Source organism: Amblyraja radiata, chromosome 4 (assembly GCF_010909765.2).
Source record: "Amblyraja radiata isolate CabotCenter1 chromosome 4, sAmbRad1.1.pri, whole genome shotgun sequence".
Taxonomy (NCBI): Eukaryota; Metazoa; Chordata; class Chondrichthyes; order Rajiformes; family Rajidae; genus Amblyraja; species Amblyraja radiata.
The window spans coordinates 97361558-97374295 of NC_045959.1; the positions used below are offsets into that span (position 1 = coordinate 97361558).

A 12738-nucleotide genomic window follows, 5' to 3' on the forward strand; every position below is an offset into this window, starting at 1 on the left:
ATCTCTGTTAGTCTGCCCTTCTCTCAGCCAGGTTTTTAGTTTTGGCAAAAACATCTCAGTCTCTGAGCCAATTCACGTCCTGAATCCATCCGCTTTACCTGTTAAGCCTCTACCTTTGAAATAAATACAGTCTACGCCATTGACTTTCCTCTGTCTATACCATGCATCTGTCTGGCCCTGACTGCTAATCTTGCTCTATTTTGACACCAGTGTTTAACCCACTTGCTTCTTTTCTGCTCTGGGAACAACACTCCTGCCAATCTAATTTAACCCCTCTCGAGTAGCATGAGAAAATCTCCCTCCCAGAATATTCGACCCACTCCAGTTCAGCTGAGGGGGGAGGGAGGGGAAGAGGGGGGGGAGAGTGGAGAGAGAGGGGGAAGGAGTGGGGGAGTGGGGGATGAGGAGGGGGGAGAGGAGGGGGAAGGGGGAGAGAGGGAGAGGGCGGACTTGAACTCGGCGAGTGGGCGGTGGGCCTCAGGACTTCGCGGGACCTCTGAAGGGGGGGGCGGCTGACTGAGTGCGAGCGGGAGGTGACAAAATGACTGCTAGTCGGGGGGGGGGGGGGGTGGGGGTTGATGTAACGTAACGTAACTCGCAGCGTGTGCAAAAACAGTGGCCAGCAGGCTGCGCTTTGAAAACTGTGCGCAGCTGGCTGCGAGGAGCAGAGCGATTGTGACGTCATCAGCTCGTTAGCTTTAAAACATATCTCAGATTTATGAACAATTTTAATAAAAAACTCAAGAAATAATTAATCAAATTTTCAGATGAGGCGATTTTTGAAATCATGAGGTAAATCTCTATCGGAATACGTAAAGATTTCACTGTTAGCACATCGTGTTTTCGAGGAGATGTGAATCACAAACAAACAAGACTCACACACAGACAAATAAATACATCCACATCCAAGATCAGAGTTTTATAATAATAGAGATTGTAATTTTGTTTTTAAAATTCTACATTTCCAAAATCCAGTATAATTTCCAATTAAAATTTGAAATGGGTACATTAATCTTGCTGTTTGTAAAATGTTAGCCAAAAATTGTATTGATTGTTCTGATAGCTCAGCCAGCGTGGCTGGTAACATCACTGTCGTTGGATGATAATCCTTTTGAATTGATGCCTGTAAGAAAAAGGAAGTCAATGCCCCATTTTGCTAGTTTTTATTTGAAAGTACATTTATTTAAGGACAGCAATTTGATTTTCTACTGTTTACCCTTTGGCACATGGATCGTGATATTGAAAATTTCACTTGTGCCCAGGTGCTGGAATTTAGAGTTTTGAAAAAAAAATTTGTGGTTGAGAAAGATAGATTTATTGTATGTTCAAGAAGGAACTGCAGGTCATTTTTGCTTTGATCTTCTGGAAGTACCATTCCTGGAATGCACTACCACCATAACGCACATTACCTGGGAACATGATAACACCAAGACATTGGAATTTGAACTCCGATGGAGGAATTCAAAAATAATATTTGAATCATAAGAAGTTTGGTTTAGAGATACAGCACGGAAACTGGCCTTTTGGCCCACCGCGCCGACCACGATCACATATACACGAGTTCTACCTTATCCCAATTTTGCATCCTACACACTGGGGACAATTTACAAAAGCCAATTAACCTACAAACCTGCATGTTTTTGTAATGTGTGAGGGAACTGGAGCACCCTGGAGAAAACCCATGTGGTCACAGGGAGAATGTACAAACTCCATACAGACAGCACCCGTAGTCAGGATCAAACGTGGTCTCTGGTGCTACTCCAAAGGGAGCTGTTCTACAATCCATATGCATGTTGACACATATCATGCTTGAAAGATGATTGAAAAGATCAAAATGAGAGAATTTCCAGTATAATACGTGATATTGGAATGCCTCCAACCTTGGGTGAGGTCCTTATCCTAAATATTTATTTCTCCCTCCACTGCTGCTGCTTCCAACATTTTCTGTTATGCATTATATCTTCTGCGATTTTTTTAAACTCCAATTAATTAATCAGTTACTTGTCCAACAAAGCATGAATTGTGACAGGTGCATAATAAAAAGAAAAAAATCTACTTAGATTGTGATATATCAATTGCTTAAAGAACAATAAATATATTTACAGATGAAAGAAGTAATTTGAGGAAGGTAAATGTAGCTATATAAATATCAGCGTTAAGGAAATATTTAACTCCTCTGTGAATAAACAAATGTAAGTAATACAAATCCACCTGTAATTTTAGCATATGTCCAGTGCATGATCATGGTAAATATGCTGGAATGCCAATGAAAACTCTTGTTTTGATGTCATACAACATTGTAATGATGTCTTAATTGCTGTGGTTAATTATACAGGCGTGGAATATCCTGGCATTGGATGGCAGCAACTGGCAGCGGATTGATTTATTTAATTTTCAGACGGATATAGAGGTGAGGAACTACATATTTATTGTTTTCTTAAATAGACTGCAAAAGCATCCAAAATGAATGCATTTGTAACGTGTGTACATCTTTTTCTTAAGATTTTCTTGAACCTATTCGCAGTGTTATGTACCTTCAAATTTTTATATCTGATATAATTAAATTTAGAATATGTGCATTCATTTCAGGTGTATCACAGAGAATTCTGCAACTTTAAAACATATATTGCTTACTATTTGAAACATTGCCCAAAGACAGCAATCAGTTAAAATTTACTGACGTTTTGGGTCTCAACCCGAAACATCACTTATTCCTTTCCTCCAGAGATGCTGACTAACCCGCTGAGTTACTCCAACTTTTTATGTCTATCTTCGGTTTAAACCAGCATCTGCAGTTCTTTCCTAAACAGTTAAGATTTTATTGTGATTTCAGTGTCATCTTATTCACACCTTATATTGTGCTGGTAACAAGTTGGCGACTAAACCGTCTCCACCACCTGGTTTGCCAGGTGAGGAGGGAGCTGTGGACCCCCAGCAGGATCAAAAACAATACCTGTCAAAGGGCGGATGAGCTTCTAGCGAGCCAACGGCCATCCACACTTCAGTAAAAGTTGCGATCACTGTCGTCTGGAAGTGATGAAGATCGATGGCGAGCCAGTTGCACAAAATTTGGGATTTACTCATACAAACAGAGCCAATGTAGAATTTCACATAGCGTAGGTGGCACCTAATTTGGGATATAGCTGATACTTTTTTTTTTTTTTTTTCTATTTTTTTTTCTTTTTCTTTTTTTTTTCATTTGCACAATTGATTTTATTGTATTAATTTTAATATATATTTTTTTTAATTAGAAGTACGGTAAGTTACAATAATACACAACACATATGTCCTAATACATTTTTTTGTACCGCTTCATTTTTTGAGCTTTAAGAAAAAGATAGAAGTAAAGGAAGTAAGGAAAGTGCGCAAGAGTCGTGAAGGTGCAAGAGAGTGTTGAGAAAAGAAAGCCCCTTAGAAAAGAAGTTAGAGAAGGAAGTAAAGAAAGAAAGTAGACCCTAGAAAAGAAGGAAAAAGAAAGGAGAAACAATCGCTCTATTATAACATTAAACTCCGCAGAAAGGGGACTACCAACCAAGTCTGTTTTTGTTGTTTTAAATCCTGGCACCATTTATTTATTTATTTATTTTAAAAATTACACTTGCACCTCATGCTTGTAATAGTTCCAAAAACGTAGACCACGTCTTTTGGAATTGGTCTGCTTTGCCTGCTAAGAGGAATCTCTTCTCTTCCAGATGTAGTGTTTCAAACATATTTGATATCCACATTTTTATTGTTGGTGTGGGCGCATTTTTCCAGAATTTAAGTATGAGCTTTTTTCCCATTATTAGCCCGTAATTGAGTAAATTCTTCTGAAACACGTTTAGTTCAGGGTTACCTTCCTATATTCCAAAAATGATCCATTCTGGTTTTGGTACCAGTTTTATTTTGATTAATTTTGTAAAGATATCAAATATTTCATACCAGAATTTTTGGATTTTTGTACAAAAAACAAAAGAATGCGCTATGGTAGCTTCTTGACACAGACATTTATCACAGATGGGTGAGACATTAGGGAAGAGTTTATTTATTTTAGTTTTTGAATAATATAGTCTATGTAATGTTTTGAATTGGATGAGAGTATGTCGTACGTTGATCGAACATTTATGCACCTGTAGTAAGTGATTATCCCAGCTCTCTTTTGAAATTTTTATAGCTAATTCTTGTTCCCAGTCTCTTCTAATTCCATAGCTGATACTGAGCGAATAATGAAATATAAGTGAGATTGATTAAATTTACCTAATGTGTAAGTGGCAAATTATTTTTTGGCGAAGTGTAATGCAGTACATTTTGGTATAAACAAAACACAAAGCCGCATGTTCTTTGGGAAACTAATAGATTAGATTAAAAATCCAAGTTTACATCTTCGTGAGCAATTACAGATAACAATGTGGCCGAACAAGATAATTTCTACAAAATATACAAGTAGAGGTCTGGCATATAATTTGAACATTAAAGGTGTCGTGTCTACCTTTTCTATAACTTGTCTGGACCACACAGAATACTGTGTTTTGTGTGGATCTTCATATTATAAAAAGAATGGATGTACGCAAGATGGTGCAGAAAAAATATTGCAACAGAGATATTATAATTTATCAGAGCAGTTTACTCTCTAGAAAAGAGAAAACACATAAATAGAAACATCGGCAGTATACCACGATGCAATTTTTGAAACAAGGCCTCTTTCATGGGGCTGTCTAGTTAGATGTACTTTTCACTTGCATTTGCTCTTGTTCACTCTCTCCCACTCACTTTTGCATGTGCCAGATCTCGCTACTGCTCAATTATTTACAAATGCAATTTTAAAAACATAATTGAATCTGTGTCCATCGCTCTCAGACAATGCATTCAATTAATAGTTTATTTTTACTATTAGTTCTGGCTCCTTGCTAGTTACTTCAAATTGGTGTTCTCTGTTTCTCTTTAGTAATTTATTTAAACACAGCCTTTCTGTTTCAAGAATAAGTTTCACCTTCCTTAGGAGTCTTCCTCTTCTGTATTTACATTTATGCAGATTTCTAACATAGGAGCTTTTAAATATAAACAATGTTTTCGTCCACGACTATAGGGTCGTGTTGTGGAAAACATCTCTAAACGTTGTGGTGGATTTCTTCGACAACTCAGCCTGCGCGGATGCCTTAGCATTGGTGATGCTTCTCTGAAGTAAGTGAATTGTTTTTGAAGGAGGTAATTTCAACACTTTAAAAGTGTTCATGTGAACCTTTCTGAATTATTTGAGGTCATGAGAATTGTCGACGAGCGCAAGAAATCGCAAAGTCATGGATGTAGTCCAATGCCTCAACCAAACTAGTCTCCCCACTCCCTTACCATCAACTCCATTTACAGTTCATGCTGCCTTGGGAAAGCAGCCAACGTGTTCAAGACCATTTATACCATAGTCATTCCTTCTCCCTTCTCCTGTTGGGCAAAGGTTTGAAAGCTTGTAATTAGAGGTTTAGATCCACCAATACAATGCAATGGCATACCAGTAGCAGTTGAAAAATTACTATACATGTTAAGGCTACAATAATGACTTGTAATGCAGGTCGGGCAAATGTGTTCACCCTTCCTAGAGCCCCAGATCTATGCAGTATGAAAACAGACCCTTCGGCCCTCCTTGCCCATGCTGACCAAATTGGAAATCTAGGCTAGTCATTTACCGGCATTTGTCCCATTTCCCGCCAAAACCAAATATCAGTCCAAATGTATTATGGAAGTCATGGTATTTGCTTCTACTGCTTCCTTTGGAAATTCATTCCAGTTACGGACTACTGTCTGAATGGAAAAAGTTGGATCCCTCTTAAATTTCTCCTCTCTCACTTTAAATCTGTGCCCTTTAATTTTAAAATCCTCAATCCTGGGAAAAAGACTGAGAGCATTCACTTTATCTATGCCCATCATGATTCTATATATTTCAACCAGGTTACCCCTCAGCCTCATGCGCTCCAAAGAAAGTCTCAGTATATTCAGCCTCCCCATATAACTCAAGCCATAGGTGCAGGCAACATCCTGGTGAATCCTTTCCAATGTAATGACAGCTTTCATATAGCTGGGTAACCAGAATCGTCAACAGTATTCCAAGTACTCAACAACTAAGAGAAACCAAACTGCAGAGTATTTGTCAGACACGATTTATAACTGCATCATTTTCACCTGAAAACTCTTAAGAATTTACCTGTCAGCAACTTTCCATAAAGGGAATGAAATGAAGATTCTCTCAACTGGTTTTAGGGATGGCAGGTCTACTGTATAAAACATCAACAAGTCGGATGCAGAGAGGATATTTCCAGTGGCTGAAGAGTCAAGACACAGTCTCAGAATAAAGAATAGGCTATTTAGAACTGAGATGTATTCATGCAGGGTGTGTTGAATCTTTAGACCGTGAGGGCTGTGAAGATTCACTCATTGAGTTTGTTCAAACTTAACTTGATGGATGTCTATGTGCAGGGAATCAGAAACTTATGGGGATAGTGTGGTAGAATATTGCAAAAATAGTAGATCAGCCATAACCTTGATGATCAGGAGAGTAGACTTGAAGTCCAATGACCTATTCCTGCATCTTTTTCATGTTCTTAACTGCATTTGTGTCATATTGAAAGTCAGCAAAATACTGCAGATCGCAGAAATCTGAAACAAACTCCCAAACTGTAGTCACAAGGAACTGCAGATAGCACTTTGTGTCTTTTTCACAAATTAGAAAGCAGGTTAGGCTGCATCTGTGGAGAGAGTAATAGACATTGTCTCATGCCGAATGAAAGGAAAGGATTGTGATAGGCCAGGCAGTGGATGAGACCTAGTGAGGAGCAATAGTGTCTTTGGCTGAGACATGGTGGTGAAAGCTAGAGAGTAAAGAAAGCTATGTTTGAAGTAGGCTTTTCATTTTGACATTGTTCATATATGCTACTTTCTTGAATAGTTTACTGCTTCCATGCTGCTAAAATCAATCTTGTTGAATATTATTGTCATTCATACTACCAGTCAACAATGGAAGCAGCCTGTGCAATTATCTGGTTATTATTTGTATCGAGTCGAACTTGTTATTTTTACAGTAATTATGTTTCACATATTAATGTGATATCCTGAAAAATTGATGTGCCTATATGTTGAGAAGGAACTGTGTTCATTATTTCTTGTGAAATTAATATTTTTGGTGTCAAAAGAATTGCAGAAACAATAGTTTAAAGGATAATTTATGATTTTCTCATTATTTATTTTGTAAATTGAATCTACTTGTTTTTGCCTTCAGGACCTTCGCGCAGAACTGTAAGAATATTGAAGATTTAAATCTCAATGGTTGCACAAAAATTAATGATAGGTAAGTAAAAGGTATCTATATTTCATTGATTTGTGTTATTTGTGAGGTGAGTAATATTTTTGACTTTTTCTTTGCAGCACCTGTGTCAGCCTTAGTAAATTTTGCACTAAACTGAAAAATCTAGATCTCACATCTTGTGTATCTATAACAAACAACGCGTTAAAGGCTTTGAGGTATGTAATATTTGACTTTCTTGGATTGTTATTGTTCACTCACAGTGTGCACTGTTTTATTTAGTTTTAATGTCATGACCAACAGCTCTTTGCTGTACTCATTGTTCTATATCGATTTAAAATGAGGCAAAAAAAATCTCAGATCTTCGAGGCAATAAATGCTACAAGCATGGATGAAATACAAATTCAAAGATTGAATGCAAAAATTAAACATACAAATATATTGCAAGGAAACTCATAACCCATTTAATATTGGGGGGAGGGTCTGAAAAATGTGGAGTTAAAAATGGGAATATGGGCAATATGAATAGTAGACATTGGCTAATTGTGGCTTAATAGGAACGAATATTGAACAGGGGACAAGGATTTATCAAGAGTAGCATAAGAGAAAAAAAGTGAGATTAAAATTATCATAGTAATATCTCCAGATGTTCATCCAGGATTAATTTGAATGCATTGATGAGAGCTTTGAGATATTCCAACTATAATTAGACCTTTTCCTCAATTTGTAGTGGAAAATGGAATGCCTTAAATTTTCTGTTGATTTGGGCAAATCAACATGGATTTGTGATTTGTGAAGGCTATGTAGTTTGAAGTGATAAGTTCAAGTTCAAGTTTACATTTATTGTCACTGTACCAATTGGTACAGCGAGATTTGGGTTGCCATACAGCCATACAAATAAATAAAAAGAACACAACACATGATAGAATTTAACATGAACATCTCCACACAGCGGAATCAACGTTTCCCCACTGTGAGGGAAGGCAATAAAAGTTCAGTCATCTGCCTCTATGTTCACCCATGGTTCACACTGAAGTAGTGAACAGGGGCAATGTCAACAGATGTTATTATTTGCACTTGCAGATGATGTAGACTGCTGCCTTAAGTTGAAGGTTATAGCATTTATGTTCTTTTTGATGCGGGTCTTCAGCTGATTGAGGAGTGACTCTGGGTGCACATATTCATTGGCAGTAGGGGCATATTACTGCCTGGTCGAGCATCACTTGCAACTGTCGCTGGTCATCTTCCCTCACGGCATCAAGTTGTTGAGAGACACAAGGAATTGCAAAGTACACAAGAATCAAGATGTTGAGCATTGAAATGGAATGTGCCTTGGTGAACCAGATGGCGCCATGCTGAGCAGCTTGCTCTTTCTAAGTATTGGTGTCGCTGCTTCGATGACTGAGGGCAACCTTGAGCATGCATTTGTACCATTTTCTCTTGGCTGCCTTATTGAGCATTGGTCAACGGGGAGCTAGAAGAAGAGAACTTGACAAAGGAGACAGTTCTTGGGCATCTGGATATGCTGACCCATCCAGTGGAGCTTATTCTGAAAGTGTAAGGCTTTGATGCAAGTGTTTACTTCAGATGATTTTCTCATTTGACACGAGCACTGCTGGTGGAAGACTCAATATTCTTAACCTGAAATTGGTGGATATTACAGATTGGTACAACAAAAAGGGGAGTCAGCACCACCACCCTGTAAACCAAGACCTGCATTACTTCCATTATGTAATCTTGTATTATCATTATGCTGACTGGATAGCACGCAACAAAAGGTTTTCACTGTACCACGTGACAATAAACTAAACTGAAGAGATAGGTCTCTTTTTGAAGATATTTTGTTGCAGCTTGAAGAAGCTGGGCTACTGGAAAATGGAAACAATTTATTTAATACTGAGTAGGAAAGAACTGCAGATGCTGGTTTAAATTGAGGATAGACACAAAATGCTGGAGTAACTCAGCGGGACAGGCAGCATCTCTGCAGGGGGACATACAAAAAGTGTCCTGACCCAAAATGTTGCGGACCATTTCATTGACAGGTGGTGCCTGACCTGCTGACTTCCTCCAGCAGTCTGTTTTTTGCTAAAAGTGAGCATTTGCCATTGTTCAAACGTGTTCAATGATAATGGTGTGTGTTAGATTGTATTACCTTGAATTATTCAAAGTGTGGAGTCATCAGTTATTTAAACTACCAAAGTAAAGTAAAGTATCCTTTATTGTCATTCAGACTTTTCCGTCTGAACGAAATTTCGTGCCGCAGTCATAACATAGAATAAAATAACAAAACACACAATAAACACAGATTTAACATACACCACAGTGAGTCCACCAGGTCCTCCTCACTGTGATGGAAGGCAAAAGTCTTAAGTCCTTGTCTCTTCCCTCCTTGTTCTCCCTCTCCGTTGAGGCGATCCAGGCTTCCGATGTTGCGACCCCGCCGGGTGATGGTAAGTCCAACGGCCGCATCCGAGCTCCGCGGCCCGGGGCGGTTGAAGCTGCCGAAGCTGCCACCCTCCAGTCCAGCGGACGAAGCTGTCATTGCGGGAGCTCCGGAAAACAGGTCACCAACCTGGGATCGCCGCCACCACAACCCCGAAGTCGGTCAGCCTTGCATTGGAAAGTCCTGGCTCTGCCTCCGGAGCCTCGATGTCGGTCCCAGTTGGAGGCCGCCAGCTCTGCCAATAGGCCTCAGCGCAGACGGAGACGGGGGATACGACAAGAAAAGGTCGCATCCCCCCGAAGGAAGAGACAAAAAACATATTTCTCCCACCCCCCACACATACACAACCTAAATTAACTAAAATTAACTAAAACAGGACAAAAAGAAAACAACAAAAAAAGAGAAGACAAACGGACTGCAGGCGAGCCGCAGCTGCAGAACAGCGCCGCCACTCCGGAAAATTAGGCTGAAGGAGTTATTTTTCTAAGAGCTCTAACAAATCTTGCATCATTTTTGTTATAACAACTGTTCATTGAACCACTATAATTTTATTGAGCTGTCCAATGTCTTGCATTTGATTACAATTACAATTTGATTTTTGTGCCATCGGAATTAAACATAGTTCTTATTTTGAATCTTTTAGGAAGATTAGGCAGATCTCCGTAATTTTCTTAATATTTCTACTTTTGATCTAATAGTTTCCTCCCATATTCCTCAGTCACTTCCTACTTTTTTTTATTCTCTCTCTCTGCATCCTTATTTTATCTAGTTCGTAAATGTGTTTGCAAAATGGGAAGGAAGCCAGAAAACCAAGCAGAAACATCAAATGTGGATTTGGAGACAACAGCCATGGCCGGTTAATGCTTGGGTTGAGTTTGCTGAGAGAAAAAATACCATAGGTACAGCGTTCGGAGTAATCTTTGAAAGGCAATGATTTGGGATGCTTAAGCCTAGCACTGCTGTTTCACATTATTAACTACCTGCTTTTGTTTTGCATCCGTTTCAAGAACAGTTGCTGCTCACAGCATTTGAATCTGGAAAAGGAACAAATGTTATACTTGTGAAAATATCTGTTCTCCAAGTGAAAGCTATAAATAACAATCAAGGGACACAGTACTGTTTGCCGCCACATTGGAACCTACTGGAGGGATTTGTCATACTGCAAGTTAGGTTTGGAAGAGAGGAATAACATTGGCTGTGCACTCTTTGTCCTCCTTACAGCCAGAAATATGAACTAATTACTTTTATTCGTCATTTGACAAGATGGCTACTTACTATTAATCCATTGTTCTATAGACACAAATTGTTGGGCAGGCTATTTGAAATCATGGACCAAACTTGGGCAAGGAGTTTGAACACAACAAAGCAATGCATCGTACGAGGAAAGGGTGAAATGCAATCGGCTAATGGGGAGTCAATTTACAAGCAGTGTGATTAATAGATTTGCTTTTGCATTATACTTATGAATAAATCAACAATAGATGTTCAGTAGGAAAAAATGATTTTATTTAATCAAAAAAAGGCTAACCTTTTGGTCAGCGTGGAAGTGTCAATAAATTGAATTGAAGATGGAGCTTGTTTTGTGCTCATTTTCTTAAGTCCTGGAACAACAAATTGCTTTTCCCCCCCCACAAATATCCAATGCTATCTCACTGACAGATTGGAACATTTTATTTAATACTAATGAAGCTGATAAATGATGGTTGTATAGTTTATTTTAATGTTTTCCCATACCTGCATAATTTTAAAACCATAATGAGCATGTCTTTTACATAATTAAATGCTGGCATTTAAAGTGCCCATTAATCATCTTTGTCCACAAGCTCTTGTTTCAGTATTCGATAGTTGGCCTTTGATTTTGATGCAGTAAACAACTGTCTGCAGACTCATCAATTTTATATTCTATTCAAATTAATGAAAAACTTTGACATCAACTAGTAAATTTAGACTTTTCTAATCATGTGTTTAACCATCTCTGAAGAAAAAATAATCACGAAGCTTAGCTGATAAAGGTCTTTTTATCCTTCAGGTGCATGTTATTCTGAAGATAAATGAGTATTTAAAATTTTGACTTTATTGGATAAGTTATACTTGTACACTCAGCATACAGCCAAACTCTACTGTAAATCTTTGATAATACCAGATTGATTAGATAACCCCTCATTATTGACAGGAATCGGTGTCGCTCAGGGGGTATATTGAAAAGTTTGATATCCATAATGAAGTGCCAGAGTTCTATTGCAGCACCGAGAATGATTTCCACAGAATACATTTTTCAATGGTAATGGCACTGTGATGTCAGTTTTCTGATTTGCTTAACTACATACTACAGATCATTTTATTAACCATCATGATGCCTCCAGAACTTTCAAGACTGTTCTCGTTGGATGAATATTGCTACAAATTACTTGATGCTCCATGTCAACCAGTGCAATATAGCCTACCTGTTTGTCACCCATCCACATCCATGACAACATTAATTCCATGGGCCCACCATTAGTACAAAATGTATGATTTATAATGGACAAAGGTTTCTTCATTGACGCCTCCCAACTTCTAATCTCTACCACCCAAAAAATGCACGAATGTGCCAGCAACTCGCAGGCCACACATCATCTTGCATTCAAAATGTATTGATGATCCTTCAAAGCTAGGTAGTGATAATTGAAATCCTCTATCTGGCAACACTTCGAGAATACAAAGGCTATAGCAGTTTCAGGATTATATTCACCACACTCTTCTTGATGGCCGTTAGGAATGCAATTAATGGTGCACTTGGTCTCAATAGATTCTGTTTTTGCATGATTGTTTTTTCAAACAAATACTTTGCCTCTGGGAGATAATTACAATATGAACGTAAGTAGCTGAGCATTCCGTGAACTATAAAAATATGCAAATTAATTATACCTTTGAAACTGCCCCTGTGCATTATCATATGGTTCCAATTCAATGAATTTTTCCCCAAGTTCCTGAACTGATACCACCATGAAAGGAATGGCTATTAGGAAGTGAATTCAAATAGGTAAAA

General features: G+C 38.3%; 1 protein-coding gene across 1 annotated transcript in view; it reads left to right on the forward strand.

Moving 5' to 3' along the window:
• The window catches only part of fbxl2 (F-box and leucine rich repeat protein 2), a 111055-nt gene that overhangs the window by 25646 nt on the left and 72671 nt on the right, over nt 1–12738 (forward strand). Inside the window, exons 4-7 of the mRNA XM_033019988.1 lie at nt 2336–2410; nt 5066–5160; nt 7244–7312; nt 7390–7485. Coding sequence (XP_032875879.1) covers nt 2336–2410; nt 5066–5160; nt 7244–7312; nt 7390–7485 — 335 coding nt within the window. The remainder of the gene's footprint in view (nt 1–2335; nt 2411–5065; nt 5161–7243; nt 7313–7389; nt 7486–12738) is intronic.